Raw genomic sequence first — 19,586 nt, 5'->3', positions numbered from 1 at the left:
TTGCATTCTCATACCTAGAGGAGGTGCGAGGACTAAACTGTCATTCAGAATCAACCGGAATGGGCTCTTTTATTGGGCTTTTGGGCTGGTCCCTTTAATGAATTATTTATTACCAAAAAAAAGAAAAAAAAAAAGGGGTTTTGTGCTTCAGGAACTAAATCTAAATCCCAGCTGAACCATATAGATATATAGATAGGAAGCTCAGAACTCAGAAGTAAGAACCAAACTGATAATCAAACAAAATGGGAAGTAGGGCTCTGCTTCTAGTAAAAGAGGTGTCTTGTTGTCTCTTACCGAAGAATCATTTATCATCCAACTTGAACTACAACCGGAGATCTTCACAAGTGCTTCACCGGCGGCGAAGTTTCTCAACAACCACAACTGCTGGGTCTTCTTCCTCTCCTCTGGAACCTCTGGATGTGCCACGTCTGGCTGAGACTGCTCGAATCTCTCTGACCCCTCAAGAGGTTTGTAACCTCCTCTTATCAGAAACATTCTGTTCGTTAAATTTCGATTCTTTAATGTTTGATAGTAGTTTTTTTTTCCCGGTTTTCAGGTTGAAGAATTTGCTCCGAAAATTGGACAAGTCATGGAATGGTGAAGGCGTAAAGCTTAGTGTTCTTTTTCGATTACATAGTGTTGAAGTGGTTCCATGCCTTCTTGGTTGTTCTGATTGGTTGGTGTTCCTGTAGGTTCGGACAGCTTCAGGATGTTGATCTTGAAAGTGTGGAGCCCTCTATAAGAGCAGGTGCACTAAAACCCTACCATTACCACCTCAATTTGAGTTTGCACTTCACATTGTTCATCAGGGCTTTGTTTTATGAAAATGAAACTAGCTATTCATTTCTTAATGGGATTGAGAATCCAACCACATTGTTTTCTTAATGTGTTTTGTGTTCAAGACAAGAAGCTGAATGTTACTGTCGTATTCGTTAACACTTGCAGCATAACTTATTCCCCTTTATGTTTATTATCAGATACTGAAGGTGATAATTTCCGTGCTGATGTTCCTGAAACATTTGAGAATAGGTAAGATGGTAGTTTCAATTCTTCCAAAATCCAAATGGGCAAAAGCAAGTCTCCTTGTATTCGAAGCATGCTGATACAAAATTTTATTGTCCAATAGGAAGGCCATAATTGATGCTATTCCAAATTATGAGGAGCCATACATAATAGTTCCCAAGGTCTTGAACAAGGAGTAGCAGGTTCCTGTTTGTGGACTCCGCATTCACTCCTAAACTATTTCAAGACAGAATCAGTGCCGGTATGAATAGCTCTTTTTGTCTTCATCAGATATTAGAGATGAGTCTATGATTTTGATCATTGTAGATTTGTAGTTGGAATTTTTCGCCCTCTCGTACTCTTCATTTTTATGGTAATAGCTGATTTGTGCGAGCGAGTTGTGTATCTCACTCTTCCTCATCTTACGAAATAGCAATCGTTGTTGTCTACCAGATTGGCTGTAGGAGCTGAATACTTTCTCCACCATGTAAGCAATTTGTGTTGTCTGGGAAGACTTGATGGTTGAGACAGCAAGAAATTGGATTCCAGAAGGTTTCACTTGATATATTCAGAATCTTGACAGCATATGTCGCCATAAACATGAATTGACGCCATGTTAAAAGGCCAAGTTCACGCCACTTAAACTGCCAAGTTCACTTAATGAAGCATACAAAATCTTTTGGAATGTTTATCGTTGTTTGAGACAGGTCGGTTAGGATGTGAAAATGGATTTTGAGGAAAATCAGCCTGAAACAAAAACATTGCTTCTGGCATGCGCAACGTACTTCCAAGTTCATAGAGAGCAATGTGGCAAGACAAAAAGTTATACAGGGCACATATAATAGTCGCATATACCACACACCTCTCCCTCCTATTTTCTTAGTAACGAAAACAGCCATTGCAAAGGAAGTATGAGCACTTAAAAAGAGGCCCGAGGGAAAAGTAAAACAAGAAAATTTACCAGCCTGAGACTCAAATCCACTAAAGAGTGGGCATATGCCCCAATTAATATATATGTATATATATACAGAAAACTGCATCATTAAACTGCATCATATTGTTCAAAAGTGGTTACATTACTGTCAATGCCTATCTTTGTCTCTTCTATTTCTTCACTTTCACAATTCATATCCAACACTTTCTTTTGCTACCTGCCTACAGTCACTCCTACTGTCAAAATAGAATACAGAGGAAACGTATTACAAAAGGGCCAAAAACCGTGTTAATGTGGAAAAACATTCTCCTGTTAAAAAATAATCAGGATTGCCAGAACAGCTCAAAGTCATTGCTGTACAAGGAACGGTCTTGAATCTCCAGGTTGGCGACATGCCAATTGATTAGCTGTGATTGAAAAACTTTACAAATAACCAAACCAGCAGGAAAAATCCACCATTCACTGTCATCCCTGCAGTACAGCCACAGATTATAAAGGCCCACAACAGATTAGTTGAATACAATGTTGCTGATATAACAGATACTTGAACCAAGGAGGAAAAGCTTTCAGCAACAGAATCCTCTTACATGCTTATACTCCAGGGTTGTAATGGATGTTTTTTACTTGACGCTTGACTGTTAAAGTGAGCATATCCACAAATGAAAGCAACCACCTGAGAAACAGACAGCACATGATCAATATGCCATATCAAATCAAATCATTCCGGGATATGTAATAATTCGCCATTTTCACTACTCAGCTAATACGGTAGCTTTGTTGATGATAATAATTTGAAAGGGCCCAAAGAAAAACTGTTGGAACTTGCAAAACTGGACCAAATATTTATTCCTTTTAGAAGCAAACGAATCGAATTACTAAAGAGCAAGTAGTTCCTTCTTTCTTTTTTATTCAACTCAGAAGATGGACTTTCAAAATACTAATTAAAAAGCAGCAACTTACAACATTAATTAAGGATGTAAGATTCCACAGAGCATGTATGCGGGCGAGGCTGGCAGAACGTCTGGGTCCATGACTGAAGAGAGCATTAATACCAGCAGGAAATGGGAGAAGAAAGCCGAGCGGTAAAATAAACAGAACCAGAAAGACGTCCACTAATGAAAATGAATACAGCTGGAGTAATGTGAGCAAAACTAAGCTAAAATCTCCTAAAAGAAGCATTGAAATGACTAAACCAACAAGATCCTGTAGATCACAAAGAAAACATGTTCAGAATAGGGAGATGTGATATGTAAAAGACAATACTATTAGATAGATACATGCATACATAAATTTAATTAGTTACGGATTGGATGAGAGATACCTGGTGTCCAACAGGTTTAGTATTATGAAGCATAAAAGAGAGAGGATAAAATATATCTCTTTTATCCTCGAGCATTTGTAGATTGTTGGCATCTACAATCCTTCCATATGCTTTCTTTCGCCTCACATGACTTCCATTGCCTCTGTGAGACTGGCTTACGAGTGGTTCTTCAATCAAATGACCAGATGAATCCTCTTTGTAAATGCTATTTGTACTGAAACCAAAAGAGCAAAAGTAAAACTCAGCTATCACCCAAGTGTTATAATTTAAATGTAACTCAAAAATACAGGCATTTGTGGGTTATGAAACCTTTGTTTGAAAGCAACACAACCACGCTATCACTACATCTATGCTCTATACAACTTATGCATATATGAGTCCAATTTTAATATTTCACCAAATTTCTACAGAAATCTTTATTTGATGTCACGACTGCCCAATAGTTCTTGTATTGTCACTTTTAATCTTAGTAATCTATGTTCATGTATTTGCACGGTATCTTGAGGTTATCCTCACATTAGTCAAAGCATGCCAGTTTGCAAGGAAAGGGTGATTAACGATAAAACACTAACCTAACATGTGGACAGGATAGGCAGAGGTCAAAATGAGAAGAAAAATAATAATAATAATGCATATTTATTTTGATAAGACAAACATCACAAGCCATTACCGTGATTCTTCATTTCCAATAACACCATCAATGCTCCTAACAGATACAGGGTCATTGTCTTCTTCAAGAGCATACACCACAAGTCCATAATGACGATAACCACAAGCAGTAGCCTGGAACCACGCAAGATCAACACGTACACCATAAATCCTCAGAGCCGGATTGGCATGGCTTTCAAGCCATCTAAGGACAGGAAGGAGTGTAACTCTTAGCCTTCCACGGCAAACTAAGCGTAATTGCGCATTCAAACCAGCCACCATACGGTACCATGTGGTAGGAGGGATCGACTGCAAAAGAAAGCTTTACAGTTATATAAACTGTACAGAAGTTATAAATGGAAAACAGAAAAGGTTCGGCCTACTGGCCTTTGAATTTGTTATCATCTTTCAACAAACCTGACTCATGAGACTTGTGACAATATTATCACTGTGCAGACAGAAAGGAGCCATGTAACTTCCATCACCTCCACAAGGTAATGACATAGGAAATCTTTGATGTAAACGAGGAGGAAGATCAGTTCTCTTTTCATCCCCACCAAGGAAGAAGTCCACATAAGCTAGCATTAAATCAGAGGTTGCAGCTACCTGACAGTAATACAACTAAAATATTACAAGGCTTTCATTGATTATGTATATAATCAACAATTTAACAAAAATAAACGAGTCATGAAAGAGTTTCAGAGAAAACAAAGGAAATATAAAGCTGCAAAGAAAGAAGTACAGATATTAACAACATAACAGCTCATCAAGAGCATAAAAATAATTTCCCCTACATCAAATTAATTTCAAGCATCCTTGTATGCATATATGTGGAACTATCACATCTACGATGAATATGTTAGGAACATCGCGATATTAACCAGGAAATATTGATACTATAGATGTGGCCAATCTAACCTTAATTCCTTCATAGAGAGCGCGTGAACGACAAGACTGTAAGCAGGCATGATCATATTCTGAACGAACAAATTCACGCAGGCGTTGCAATTTCAATCTTCGGCGCCACTGTTGCCATGAGCAGGCCAGGGGGTATGCAAGAACAACAAGAATGATGTACATTGCTCCCTCCCACCACTGGTAAGTGGCTATGGCGTTGATCTCATCAACAAATGTATTAAATGGACCCTCATATCTGCCAGATCAGAGAAAAGTTAGGAGGGAATATTGTATTGGAACCTAAGTTGATCCTATATACGTAACTCACAGATTTGCTCATATATTTTAGTAAATATAAGTAACTCACACAATTTCTTTTATTTGCTCTGGAGGAGTGTGAGGCAGATGCCAAGGTTCTGCGAAAGTATTTGGACCCATAAAATACATTCTGTGGACATGGCTATAGGACTCCTCAGCTCTGTTTGTTTCCAAAACCTATAATACAAACACCAGCTTAGCAATCCCTAAAGTAGGGGTATATCAAGTGCCAAATCCTTACTTATCATGCAAATTAGTACGGAGGCAAATCCTATAATGCAAAGAGTGTAACCTCATTCAATGATTCAAGGAACGGAAAAGAATGGTCTATTTGTGAGCCATGCTGTGTGGGAGCTGGGCCTGGTAACTCATCAAGCCCAACAAATTTCATACGTGCTACACTTAGCACCAAAGCTAACAGGACGAGGAGACCAATCAGAAGAAGACCAAATAGCCAAGGCCCACCAAATGTATAGATCAACTCTTCAAGAGCTGTATAACAGTTTGGCATGTGATATCTATCTGAAATGCATTTGTAAGGACACGGTGTCTCAGCAACACCACCTGATGAGAAAACAATGAGTTTGATAGATTAATTACAAGAAGAAACACAACATGGAGCTGGAAACAAGATAAAAAGAAAGCAATTCTTCTGGCTACACTTTTTACATGGAAGTACCTCGGACAGAAATATAAATTGCACGTTGGGGAAGCTGTTCAGCAGGACAATTTTGACAAAGTGCCCCATCAGACCCAATGACATTCTTGAAAGTGCCAGCTGGACACTCCTAAACAGCAAAATATGATTTTCAAATTCTCAACTGATCTAGTTAGTTTCAGCAGAAGTGGGGGAGAGAAAGAGAAGGAAAAGAAAAACACTATCCCCAAGTGATTAAGGGATATCATAGTAAATGTCACAACAATCAGGCATCTAAAGTTTTTACTATCAGATATTCAAATCTGTGAAAACGAGCAATCGTCAAGTGGTTTAACAAACGAAACAGCAGAAAACATCGATTTCAACCATGTCAAAAAACAATGTAAGTTACCTCACAAAAAGTCCCGTAAAGCCCTTTTGGGCATGCTTTTCCCGTCACTGTGCCATCTTCTCCAGGATTACCCTGGTCTCTGCCTCTCCCACCCCTGCAATAATGATACACAAAAAAGGAGGATTGATATTTAGAAGTGTCCTGCTTATGGTGGTATGTAACAAAAAAAAAATATTAAGCACAAACCGTGCATGGATATTCCCCTCCACACTTGCAATAGGCTGATACACATCTCCAGTGGGAATGTCGGACCAATGAAAATGAATTCTTCCACCACCCCCAGCACCTGCCCCATTGGAACTTCCATATCCACCAACACTTGAGAGATTGGCAGATTCACCAAGAGCTAATGTTCGCAAGAAGAGAAGTATGGTTCCACCGGACCCACCTCCAGGATGTCCAGTTAAATTATCAGCAATAGAAAGATTTCCATTTGCTGTGTTTCTTTCAAAACTTTCACCATCAGCTGTCACCAAGCCTTTAACAGTCAAACTTGACAAGGGATGTTCTACAGAACCCATTACTGAAAGAGGGAAATACAATATCTAACTAAGGGAAAACGAACAGGAAAACAGTAACTGTGAACATAAAGTATGAACAGGTCAAAACATGAGAAACAACATAAACCATGATAAAAAAAACAAGCTTCGTGAAAGTGGCAGTTATTAGTTTTACACTTTTACTTTAGCCTGGACATGTGCTGGGAAGTGAAACCTACCACTAACAATACTTGAATTAAAAAACTTGTATCACGTAAACCACCTACCCTATTCAACTCAAAACATAAGCTTACCAATTATACCACCACCAGCAGTTGAACCAGCTGGAATGTCATATCCACTTCCACTACCAAGTTCACAAGGCAACTTTGCATTCCCATATGAAATTCCACCCTCAACACAACTACTATTATAACAGGCAGCCCCACCTTTACCACCATGCCCACCACCACTGCCAATCCCATTGCTCAGAACGTTGCCACTCCCAAAACCTCCTATGCAGCCTGCTTACAGATAAGTATGAAATCGAACTAAAAATTATACTCTGTTGCAAATATATTGGGGGAGGGATGGGTTCTTAAAAGCTTACCCATTCCTGATGCACTTATCATTCCAGTAGACCGGACAGCAATGGTCCTTGCCCTGTGAAAATGAACAACTGATCCTTTTATGTGACCTGCGATGTTGATGTCCTCAACCCGGCATATCTGAAAAAGAATAAGTCACCCTGTAAAACTTGTTTCAACCAGTTAATTTAAAGCTCCATGACTTTGGTAACCAACTAAATCAGACCTGAAGTGTAAAGGGCAGTGAGGAGTTCACATTGCAATCTTCAGGTGGATGAAGTAGCTCTACAGGGCAATCTTCATTCTCACAGTAGAGCTTTGGTGTTCTATGAAACATGACAATAGGAAAAATCAATATTTCAGCGAGACATAGATTATATTCACAGTTGTAGAGAAGGAAGATTCAACAAGACTAGAGAACAATTCAACCCCGGTAAAACTTACACAGAATCAGATGTTGCGTTCTCTAAGGGGCCACGCAAAACAGATCCAGGCCCAACCTTCACAAAGGCATAGGCATTATAAGAAATCATGCAGTCGAAAACTAATGACAATTTGTCTAAGCAAACACTTACATGAATACTGTAGAATAATGATAAGACCAGACGTTGTGCTTGAATCCAATCTCCTGGTCCTGATAGGTTCAGTAACCCTTGTCCATGAACTCCCAAATTTGCATTAGAGTGTATCACAGATGACTCCTATTAACAATTACTTGTTAGACATAAATGTGCCATGAGCAACAAACTATTTCAAATGCTCATAGATAGTAGGCAAAATTACCCTGAGAACAATCAAGTTACTAGCCTCCAGTAAGGATGTTGCAACAGCTTCTTCTCCACCACCATCTATGAGCATCTTGGAATTCCACATCAAGAACATTTTTACAGACATGCGCAGAGCTCCGTACACCTGAAGTTGTCATAAACAAAAGGCTAGCTTGTCATCAAATCATGACTAGCATTATATATAGTTGATGTGCCAAAAAAATTGCAAAAATGAATCCCTCTCAGTGGTGCATCTGTCTGTTAGACTACAACATTATATAGGACGTATTCACATGAAAACGAGGTAGTTCTAAATTCTATAGGTGAGTGCATATAGACTAAAGCTGCAAACAAGAAAAATCTACAAATTCACCACACCTTTAATACAGAATCGCTCATTAGCAATTCTTCAGCCAATAACTCAAACTCTGATGAAGCAAAATGTTGAAGTCCGAAGCTTAGCACACCATCACAGAGAAGACTTATCTGCCCTTGCACCTGTACATAGCATTAATGAATGAGTGGACCTAATATCTCATCTCATAATATGCATACATTCATAATAGAAACTATCACAGATTAGTGGTGTGGTATCGCATCTTTTGTGCCATATCTAAAGCCGAAATAACAGGGATTGAATATATATTCATTAGTTTGTCCATTTCAAGTTTTTGCCATATCAACATTTGGCATTAACACAGCACTAACTTGGAAACAAGATGGAACATCAACAAGGGAGTTAGAAAAGGAATGCTAATACAATAAACATGTATTACCTCAACAAGAAAGTGTATACCTAAGCCAGTCTATGAGAATTTAAAGGGAATAAACACCACCACAGCAAAATGTTGGAGCTTTCTAACCTGGACTCGACTCCAAAGCAGAGGGACAGAAGCCCTAGCTTTATTTCGAACATATATATTTGTCCAAAGAGGCTGATAAGGGAACTCCAAGAGAAGTGTTTCTGTGTCTGTTGACTTGTTATGATTGCTAATAATAAGGCTTCGAGGAACTGCATCATATAAAGTACCAGCACCACCTGCATTTTCTGGACAAGCATTGCTACTTCCACCTGCAAATGAGATGATTAAGGTCAGCTTATATGCATATATAGAAAACGAAAATCCTTCATTTCACAACAGTACCTACCAACAAAATGTTTTTCTTTCCCAAGGCCACTAACTATATAACTCATTCAAATTATAAATATAAAATCTATATTTCTCCAAACTTTGAACCATATATTCAAGGAAATAACCTGATTGAGGTGTCATGTAGGATATACTTTCTAGGAACTAAACAAAGCAATTATTCAGAGCAAAGCGATACGACTAAGGTACACCTATCAGATAAACTAGCCCAAAATTCTCAATTACATATAATTAATTGTTGCAATACATGTCTTACCGTGCACAAATACTGCAGGGTCATCATGCCTGCTAAAAACATCAATCGACACTCTTCCACCACCGCCACCAGCATAGCCATTACCACCACAAGCAGTTATCCTGCCACTCCCAGTCCTGCACTCATAATAGCGCACACCTGTTAGAAGGCATTCATGTATCACAAATATATAACAGTGCTCTGACTTTCAACAGATGAAATCATAATCAGCCAACACTCTCACTAACAAAAGCGAAGGATTGATCAGGAAACTCACATTCTCTGAGCCTTAATGTAGATGCTGCCACCAGAACCACCTCCGCCTTTCGCACCGCCATCACCACCATCAGCCAAAGCACTGCCATTCACCTCCAAATAATTCGTAACCATCAGCTTCACTATCCCTCCCCCTAAACCTCCATAATCCACCTCCCTGCTCGTCGAGCCGCCTCTACTCCCAAAGCTACACGGCTTCTGCAGCGACGACCACGAGTAGGTGTCACCGCCCCACACGTCCTCCGGAAGCTTAGAATGGTCCGCCAAGCAACACGCGCCGCGGCCTCCATGTCCCCCGCCGGCGCCGTCAATCCCCTGCGGAGTCCCGCTCGTCTGCGGCGGCGGCTTCCCCGCCAAAGCAGTCGTGTTCACCACCGAGCCGTTGTGGAAGCTGGCATTGAACGCCACGAGCTCAAAACCTCCGGCGAAAATCGACGACGAGTTACCTAAGCTAAAATTACCAGTAATGTTAACGATTATGGAGCAACCAGGCGTAGCGCAGTGGAATCTCACCCCGGGCAGGATATAAAAGTTTCCTCTCCCTTGTATATACACGTCTCCGGTGAGGTTCGAATCCGCCACTATCTGACACGTGGTGTCCAGCGACCCGACGCCGCCGAGGTCGTCGGTGCACGACACCGACGGCGGGTGCGGCGGCGGCGGTGGCGGAGCAGGCGGCGAGTAGTCCTGGTGGAAGAGATTGGAATAGGAATCGGTTAGGGAAGAGTCGTCGTGGTCATCTTCGGAAGCTCGGAGGAGGCTAGGGTTTGTGGTTAGGGCTATGAGGATGAAGCAAAATGCGAAATGAAGAAAGCGAGCCATTCACTATTGGCGAGAGTCATTACTCATTAGATTGAAGCCTGGAATTGGATTCTTGAGCTCAATTGGATTTCGATTTGGAGTGGAAATTCAACTGAGCAAACCCTAGAAATCGCTCTGCAGATAGAATAGAGGAGAGAAAAGCAAAGAGGGGAGTTCCATTGAATTGAAGGTTTGGGAAGATGATGGCACTGATCCTCTGCAGTCGGGTACATGTGAGGCTGTGGCCGTGTCAGGTGCTGCTGGTTGTTCAGTCGAGTGGTGGAGTGGTATTGGTGATGCGAGTTGGTGTATCGTAGGGTCGAGCGTGCTGGATCGAGTATCTCAGATCGAAGACACGCAGCTGTAATGGAACGTTTACGGTTTACCACAGATAACGGATAACGGATAGCGAACAGAGTTACATAAACGTGAAAAACGACGCCGTATAAGGAAAAGGGAGGGAGATGCATGAGCGCGCGGCGCTTGGACACGTGAGTGGAGGTTCAACTGCTACGTCACCCGCGGGGGAGGGTTGTTTGCGTGACCTGACGGAGGAGGTGGTGCCAGCAAGGTACCGACGTGGGCTGCTTATCTGAAGGTTTGACTGCGTTAGTCAATGGAAGGGTGGAAGTGTATTGGGCTGTGACTGCTCTAGGGAGAGAGCTCGGTGATGGAATTGTTTTCTTGACAAAATGGGAGTGAAAAGGTAAAGGTATGGACACGTGGATGGGTTTGGTGAAGGCAGCTCAGTGGAAGCTTACGCTGCTCAAATTTGTGTGGGACAGTTACCCTTTTTTACTTTTTTTAAGGGATAAAACGGAAATCACAGGCGGTGGGCTAGGCCCAACAATTTATGGTCTGTTACGGGCAGTGAGTAAGAGCATCCAGCAAATTGCAATATAAACTAGTTGTCAAAACAAAATTGCAATATAAACTGAAAATTTTGTGTTTTTAGCGATCGATTTAACAATGTCTCTATAACAATAGTCGCTAAATATTATGTATTATCAAATTGAAATTTTGACACGTCGGAAACGAATATTTAATTAAAGGTGGATTGGTAAGTATATCAGTCTCATTTTTTCAATATATGTATTAATCAACATATAATTGGCATGAAAAATTCACCATTTAAACTAATTAATAACGTTGGTATACCAACTAATTGGTACGTTGGTGTTCGTACGGTTGGTAATGGGTTTCTACTAATATGTTTATGGCCCAAAAATTTAAAGGCTAAATCCAAATAAGTAATAGCAAATAACAACACAAATACAAAATTTTATACAACTTCAACCAAATTATCAAGTACAAAGTCATAAATTAAACATACCAGAGTCCAAAAATTATAAGTTTAACAAAAATCTACGGTTGAGATTTATTTTTCACTAAATCTACGGCTAAAATATTTATTGATATATATAGTTTTTAAGAATAGCATGAGTTGTTGTAATTACAATAATAATGTAGTGGTAGTTGGTAAGAGTGGGTTCGGTACAATACCACCTATATGTTGGCGTTACCATCTACCAACCAACTATGGTTGGTTTAGAGATTTTTGCTACCATTACCACCCACCGAAGTCGATATACCACCTTCTCGGTATACCAACATATTCAGTTGGTACGGTTGGTTATGAGCTCGTACCAACATATATCTGCATAAACACAATTTGAAACACAAGCACCTATTTCAATTACAAATCAGCTTGTCCTAAATAAAAAGTACAACTTATAAATCAGCTTGTCTATAATTTGAAACATAAGTAAACATCCATAATACAACATAAGAGTTTCCTAATGAAGTCCAATAGCGGCAACCAGTGTTAGTTGTTGCATATCTTGTAGGGCTGCTACAATGCCTAAACATTAATTTGGTTGGAGCTGCCAATATTGGTTGTTGCATATGCTTCGCCAAGCCTTGGTTAAAGGAGTTCTTTACGAAAAAACAAAAAAAGATGTTAAAAACACATAAATCTTTCATTCATATATAATCTGCAAAAGACAAAAAAAAAAGGACAAGTCTCAAGTCTCAACCTCTTTCAAGTTCCTCCAACTCATAGTAAATCTTCAATTCTTCTTCAGTAGGGTCTTTGTAAAAGTTAGGAGGATCAGCTCTTAACCAATCACTGGTGCAAACAAGAGCCTCCACCGTTTTTGGTGTCAATGAAGCTCTGAAAGGATCAACCACTCTTGAACCTAAACTAAAAGCATTCTCAGATGACATTGTTGAGTATGGAATAGCAAATACATCATTTGCTAGCTTTGATAGAATTGGATAAGTTGCCTCATTGCCTTTCCACCACTTAAAATTTTCAAAGTCCTTGCAGACAAGACTGACATATCTATCACTTAAATATTGATCAACCTCATTCCTTATGCATTGAGACTGCACAACCATTCTCTCCATTGCTATCTCCCTGCTGATTTCATCAAGACCTTCCAAATTCTCTCTTTCTAATGCTACTTCAGTTGTATTTGGCTCAGTAGTGTCATTTGTCTCACACCCTTTATATTCTTCATACATCTTCATCAGTATCTTCTTCAAATAAGCTTTTATTGAAGAAATTGTCTGAGGACTTGCTTTGACCTTTTGCATTGCTGTTGTAGCCTACTGTAGCTTGTACCTTGGGTCAAGAACATTAGCTATCATGATCACCTTATTCATAGTCTCAAAGCTTTCCCAATACTAGTTGAACTTGGCATTCATTGAAGTAGCAATCCTCTTTAACACCTCATCCCTTGAAAGACATGCTCTATCAATTTCAATTTGCAATGTTATCTTCTCCACAAACAATATGTTTGCAGTCACTGATTTCCATGCACTCAACTTCACAGTTGACTCATAAAAATTTCTTCAAAAACAAACAGAAAGCTTATGCATTTCTCCAGTCATCATACTTTGGAGGTCCAACCTTAGTGTTTACATTCTTGTCTTTCTCTTGGAAATAAGCATTAAATGCAACATCTTCATCAGCCATTCTTGCAAACACAGTTTCATACTTCAGCGCAGCTTCAAGCATTAGAAAAGTGCTATTCCATCTAGTTATCACATCTAGTGGAACATTAGCACTAGCCTTGCATTGCTCCAAAACAGCAAACTCCCTGAACTTATCAAGCCTAGACGCCGAACTCCTAATATATTTAGCACAATTCCAAATAGTTGCAACCTCATCCTCTAATTCCTTCAATCCATCCTTACCTATCAAGTTAATAATATGGCAGGCACATCTTAAATGCAAATGATCTCTGTCAAACATCAAAGTATTGTAACTCCTCAACCTTCTCTTTATATAACCCACAACAACGTCATTAACACTAGCATTGTCTATTGTTATGGTAAAGACTTTAGTGATCTCCCACTGCCTCAAACACTACTCCACTAGTCTGCCAATATTCTCTCCTTTGTGACTGGTAATTGTACAAAAGTTTATGATTCTTTTGTGCAATTTCCAATCATTGTCCAAAAGTTTATGATGTTTTGTATCGACGTCCACGTGTTGGTGGTGATTGATATCCTAGTATCATTGGCCTTTAAACCACTCAATAGAAGAGCCTTCTCATAATTGAACTTGTCTAACACACCCTTACCAACCTGCTTTCTATCCAACATGGGTTATTCAGGTTCTAATTCATGACAAAATGCTCTAAAACCTTCCTTCTCCACAAACCTAAATGGCAGCTCATCTTTGATAATCATTTCTATGCACCTATCATCACACCTCTTTCTATTATACTTGTGGTATTTCTTTGCTCTAGTCACATTATCATTATGCAACTTGGATTGTTTAGGATTTTTGTTCACGTAATTGGGGTGTAAAATACATTTCCTAACATGATTATACATTGAACTAGTCCCATTTTTCTTGGTTAAAGACAACACTCTCTCATGACAATAGTTATATGTGCACCAACTTGTGTCTAATGTTTCAGAGTTTGGGACCATACATCTAGTAAAAGTATCCCAAATAGGGCTTTTGTTGGCAGGTTGTTTTCTTTTCTACCCAACAATAGGCTCATATTCTGGATTATGTGGTTGGAGTTCAACTGACGGTGCACTAAATGGAGGCACATGTGGTGATTCATATAAGGCTGCTACTGTTTCAAAATTTGGTGCAAATGGGATAGATGAGGCTTAGCTACTAGCATTCATACTTCCATTATGTGAAAAGTTTGAATCCATAACTAAAAATAAAAAAAATAAAAACGAATTTGAGAAAGAAATCAAATAATCAATCATACACAGAGACTAAGACACATAAGTTCATAAGCAATCAATCTAATTCCATGATAACAATACATATACGATTTCAAACAATTAAAAGGCATATCAATTCAATGATTCATAGTTTCTATCAAATCCATTTTCATTTGATTTTGATTGAAGAGTAAGGACCAGCAATGAAAGAAAACTTACCAGAGGAGAAGAGAAAAGGAATCGAGTTGTCGAGTAGGGGTGGGTTCGAATGCGTTCGATAACTCTCTCAGTGACTTAGTCTCAAAACTCTCTGTGTCGAAGAAGTGGAAGAACTTTCTCAAAACAGCAGAACTCTCTCTTTCTTCGATTGTTCGAAAGGGAAAGAGGCAGTGAAAGTGAATTAGGGGAGCAACATACCCTAAAATCGACGGTGTAGATCTGATCATTACATATATTTAGTTAAATCTAATGGCTTATATCAATCTATGAAATACTATGTACGGTACAAGAATACCGTACTCGACGAAATTCAATACCATTGCCGTACCACCTACATTATATTGGTACGATAATACCGTGCCACGAGTTCGGCTACCGAAGTGTCGGCTACCGATCACGGTGGTTCGGCCGGTATCTCGGTTGGTTTTTTTGGATCAGCTACCATGCCCAGCCCTAGTAGTTGGCTTCAACTTGTATGGAAGAAGACCAAATTCAACTCACCATGAATGCATATATTAGGGTTTTTTTTCATAAAACTTATATTTCGGTTGGTACGGCATACCATGGTACATGAAAAATTTGTACCACCCACCAACCATCTTTTGAAGTATAATACTGTCTACTGTACCGTGTACCATGTACCAATTGGGTAGTATACCAATATATTTGGTACGGTTGGTATATGAATTGGTTGGAATAAAATTATGTACCATTGCCACCCTTATATTTAGCTATCACAACACACTTGAACACGTCCATCACAGTAAAGAATGAAAAGAATGTGATGTGCAACCTGATCCGGAAGATTACTAAGTCTCTCACTTGTATTATGCGCTCCTAAATCCTAAATAAACTGTAAAATGATATGTACATAACAGTATTTATATCATCATATGTACTAGTGACAATGGCACTATACAATCAACCGAGAAAGGATCTACAAGAACAATCAGCATGCACTTGAACTTATCCTTACCAGTCCAGGAAACTGAAAAGAATGCTAACATATTGGGCCTTATAATCCTCAGGTGGGAGAAACTAAAATTCCCATGGTAGAGTTGTCAGCTGCAATAGTGATGGTGAGTTTGTGTATTCTATTATGTTTCCCAGAAAGTAGTGACAGTGTCGATATCTGATGACTATTCATACAGCCTAGCTACTAGCTCTGATACAGAACCTTGAAACTTTCCGAGTTTCAGTTAAGACTACTCTGAAGCTTACCACTGCTTCAAATAATGGATCAAGTTTTTGTTGGTTTCTTCATCCCTTAGCTTAGTCAGAGCATTCTTTTCTATCTTTCGTATCCATTCCTTGCTCACATGAAAAAGCCTTCCAATCTCCTCAAGTGACTTGGGGTTGCAGTAGTTCAGACCATATCGCAGGGCCAAAACTTGCTTCTCTCTTGAATTCAAGCCTTCCAGCAGATCATGAATATCGTTTTTCATGTGTTGCCGCATGACAGATTCTTCAGGACTCTCTACTGCTATATCCGGAGTAAATTCCTGGACCAAAAACAAGATCTCCGGTCAATATTTTTAATAATCTTCAGCACCATAAAACATCACCAGGGAGCACGAATATTTTGACTTCCAAATCGTCACATGTCTAGCCGAATCTGTTAGATGCATGAAGTCTACAAATAATATAGTATGCTAATGATTCTGAACTCCATTTTGCTTTTTCAGTTATATTCCCATTAAACCATAAAATCCTAGAGAAGGAAAAATATGAATATGGAATTATACATGCATATGCAAGAGAGACAAAGAGAATTGGCTAGATTAATATACCATATATGTTCCAGCTGAGCATTCCCATATCTTATGATCTACCGAACCCACAACTCTCAGACATCTGCTAGCCGATCTGATTTTTGCCAAGGAAAGACCTGTAATCTTTGCAATTGCTTCATCATCTGGGTATTTCATGTGGCTGTTGTAATTCACTTTTCGAGCCTTCTGTATCTGATTTATTGCCTTACTTAGTGTGTTCTAAAATGAAAACAAGTCAACAAGTCAACAATCAACCACAACATTCACCGACAAGCATATTGTTTGTTGAAGTTGAAGTTCTTTAAAAAAAAAAAAAGGAGAAACATACAGGAATTTTAATTCCTCTGGCATGTTGTGCCACCAATCTTGACATTGACTTTCTTATCCAGTACTGGACATAGGTTGAGAATCTGTAACCCCGCGAGGGGTCAAACCTTTCAGCACCCTGTAGGAGACCCATGTATCCAGCCTGAGCAATACAGAACATAAGTAAGAGACAAGCAAAACAAGAGTAAAAATACATAATCACATAGATACATGCAGTAATTCCGTTAGACGAAATTCACTAAATGAATTTGACATCTAAAACATAACCTAGTAATCATCTGTCGGAATGTCACTAACATGTAGTCATTCATCCTTCTCTTCAGTTCATATTTATGTTCAAACAGATGACTCGATCAAACCCTAATAATGCTAATATAGTCATGTCGAATGCAAACATAGCCTCTTCTAAGATATTCAGGGTAAGGCAGACTTGGAGATTTTTTTTTTTTGATTGAGACTTGGAGATTTTTTTTTTTGATTGAGACTTGGAGATATTCTTATAAATAAGAAACAAATTAGTACTGTATTAAAAAAATTAATAAAACAGTGAACAACTACAAGAATATATGTTAAACAAACCTGAAGCAAATCATCCAAGGCTACTCCAAGTCCTCTATAGTTTCGAGCAAGGTATAGAACTAAGGACCTAGTGCTCCTTACAAGCTCATCTTGGCAATACCAACCAAACTGCAATTGTTGTTGCAGCACCTTTTCATCAACTCCAGCTGCTTCTGCCCAGCATCTTAAAGACGGTACTTTACCGGTGTCCTTTTCCAATGTTGCTTTAAGCCTCTCCAAGTCAGCGATCACCTGTGACAATATGAAATTATAGCTGGTATGAAATATCTTTGAAGCATGTAAATTTTATTCTAAATCCATATCTTTGAATATCAGTACTACCTTAACTCCCACTGACATTTCTGCCTCATTTTTAGCCATCATTACTCTTCGACTTCTAGAATTAGATGCTTTTCTTACTGATGAAGGAATTGGCTTTTTAAAACCTTCCTTCATTGGCTTTAAAGGCAACGAATCTGGTGGTCTTTTCCTTGATTTCCGTTCTTCCTTTTTGCCGGAACGGACGATATTCTTCCTTTCAATCTTATTCTCTTCAATCGGTTCAGTAGGTATGTCAGATAAATAAATAAAACTCGACGTTTTAAGTGTTCTTGATAGACAAATATCAAATAACTTGAGAGCTCCAAGCCTTCCTAATTGCATAATGATCTCCTTTTCCAACTGTAACACGTTAGAATCAGCAAAAGTCTCCTCCAAAACATTAAGATTTTGCAGTAACAAGGTAAAATGAGATGTTCTTAACCCTGCACTGGACATAAAGCTATGTTCTTTATCATCAATCATGGTTAGTGAGCCACTTTTGGATATCCTCCTAATGTTCATCTGAAACATAAAAGCTACCATAAGTTTTTCTCCAAATAAAAACTAAGAAAAAGAATCCAACTTTCCATCAATAAATCAGTGCAAGGTAAAACCTTCTCTTCCATTTCTGAGAAATCATCATCTACGAGCTGCGCGGATGCAGATGGACACGTGTACGCTTTCAGAGGATCCTTACTCGAAATCTCACATTCCTCAGATATAACAGACAGAAATGAGAGCCTTGCTGAACTGAAACACCCCTCCCTGCCTCTAACTGTATCAATTTGACAGAACAAAAATTCAGGCCAAGACACATTTGGGATTACTTTGATTCTTAACTACAACAATCAGAACATGCTTTTCCAACAAGGACTATCTGATCATGTGACACACTATAAACTCAGAAACTAACAGAGAACAAGTATTGGTTAACTTCAAACAACACTATCAAAGCAAAAGTGTGATCACTGACCAGAAGTTGAAGAAAGCTTGGAAGGAGAATTGGTTTGCCAGTGAGAATTATGAACATGAAAACCACACTTGAGGTTCAGCCTAAAACCCAAACCCATTGTTTTCCTTGGCACAAAAGTGGAGGAGCAATAGAGTCCATTAAATCCTCGGGGAGTCACCAAAAAAATATCCATGGAGTTTTGACAACTATAAAGAATAAGTTTACAACTTTGCTCTCCTCTCCACCACCAGTTCTTCATCTCTTCCACATAGCTTTTCACCTCTCCCATTCGTTCCCAGCAGTTATTCAGCAGTGAACATTTTCTTTGGGCTTTTGTTTATTGGGCTTAATTGCCTTTGTTTCGCCATAATTCAGTAGTCACTAGTTCTGTTTATACAGAAGTTAAAAGATCCACTTTTCGACATGTTTTCACTGGTTCCAGTAGTACATAAGTACATTCGAAATTTCGAACCAGCTTACTCCTAATAAATAAACACATTAGAACCATCTTAACTACATCTGCAATTTGGTTGAATTTGGTTCCAACTCGAAGCTTTTACAACTGGAGTGGAAATTCGGGCTCAACACGTATTCACATATAGTTGAAACTTGAAAAAGCTTCTTATTTACACAGGCTAGAACGAGAACTTCGAATAGCAAATAAGTAAATTCAATCAATAATATTAATCTTCATCATATGATTTAAATAAATTGAATCTAAAGAATAAAAAACTGAGCACGACTCAATTTGAGCGTACAATCATTTATCGAGACT

At 38.9% G+C, this 19,586-nt stretch overlaps 3 protein-coding genes across 4 annotated transcripts; 1 reads left to right on the top strand and 2 right to left on the bottom strand.

Annotated features, from left to right (window-relative positions):
• Positions 1-213: 213 nt before the first annotated feature.
• On the top strand, positions 214-1,813 carry LOC126782077 (glutamyl-tRNA(Gln) amidotransferase subunit C, chloroplastic/mitochondrial). Of its 2 annotated transcripts, XR_007670732.1 has the most exons (6): positions 214-467; positions 557-597; positions 693-748; positions 978-1,029; positions 1,127-1,264; positions 1,456-1,811. XR_007670732.1 is itself a non-coding variant. In XM_050507239.1 (5 exons), exons 1-5 carry the CDS (start codon positions 243-245, stop codon positions 1,200-1,202), a joined length of 450 nt encoding a protein of 149 aa, XP_050363196.1. In that variant the 5' UTR covers positions 214-242; the 3' UTR covers positions 1,203-1,813. The 2 variants fall into 2 exon arrangements, 1 of the variants encoding a protein (XP_050363196.1); XM_050507239.1 differs by having other exon boundaries at positions 1,127-1,813.
• Positions 1,814-2,113: 300 nt separating this feature from the next.
• Positions 2,114-10,581, bottom strand: LOC126782076 (uncharacterized). The gene is made up of 22 exons (XM_050507238.1): positions 9,666-10,581; positions 9,410-9,525; positions 8,866-9,074; positions 8,381-8,500; positions 8,019-8,147; positions 7,811-7,936; positions 7,680-7,735; positions 7,462-7,561; positions 7,259-7,376; positions 6,963-7,172; positions 6,356-6,692; positions 6,170-6,263; positions 5,800-5,908; positions 5,413-5,684; positions 5,170-5,297; positions 4,824-5,058; positions 4,323-4,511; positions 3,928-4,214; positions 3,258-3,471; positions 2,897-3,139; positions 2,524-2,609; positions 2,114-2,407 (listed from the first exon to the last, which is right to left on the bottom strand). The coding sequence occupies exons 1-22, from the start codon at positions 10,484-10,486 to the stop codon at positions 2,260-2,262; spliced, it is 4,347 nt and encodes a 1,448-aa protein (XP_050363195.1). The 5' UTR covers positions 10,487-10,581; the 3' UTR covers positions 2,114-2,259.
• A 5,138-nt stretch (positions 10,582-15,719) lies between these two features.
• Positions 15,720-19,038, bottom strand: LOC126783621 (RNA polymerase sigma factor sigC). Its single transcript, XM_050509124.1, has 7 exons — positions 18,833-19,038; positions 18,474-18,634; positions 17,881-18,381; positions 17,560-17,790; positions 16,982-17,122; positions 16,672-16,872; positions 15,720-16,383 (listed from the first exon to the last, which is right to left on the bottom strand). Exons 1-7 carry the CDS (start codon positions 19,002-19,004, stop codon positions 16,099-16,101), a joined length of 1,692 nt encoding a protein of 563 aa, XP_050365081.1. The 5' UTR covers positions 19,005-19,038; the 3' UTR covers positions 15,720-16,098.
• Positions 19,039-19,586: the final 548 nt, after the last annotated feature.

Source organism: Argentina anserina, chromosome 2 (genome assembly GCF_933775445.1).
Source record: "Argentina anserina chromosome 2, drPotAnse1.1, whole genome shotgun sequence".
In the NCBI taxonomy this organism is placed as follows: Eukaryota; Viridiplantae; Streptophyta; class Magnoliopsida; order Rosales; family Rosaceae; genus Argentina; species Argentina anserina.
Note: the sequence above shows the minus strand (reverse complement) of the source record. Positions and strands in the feature narration are given on the sequence as shown.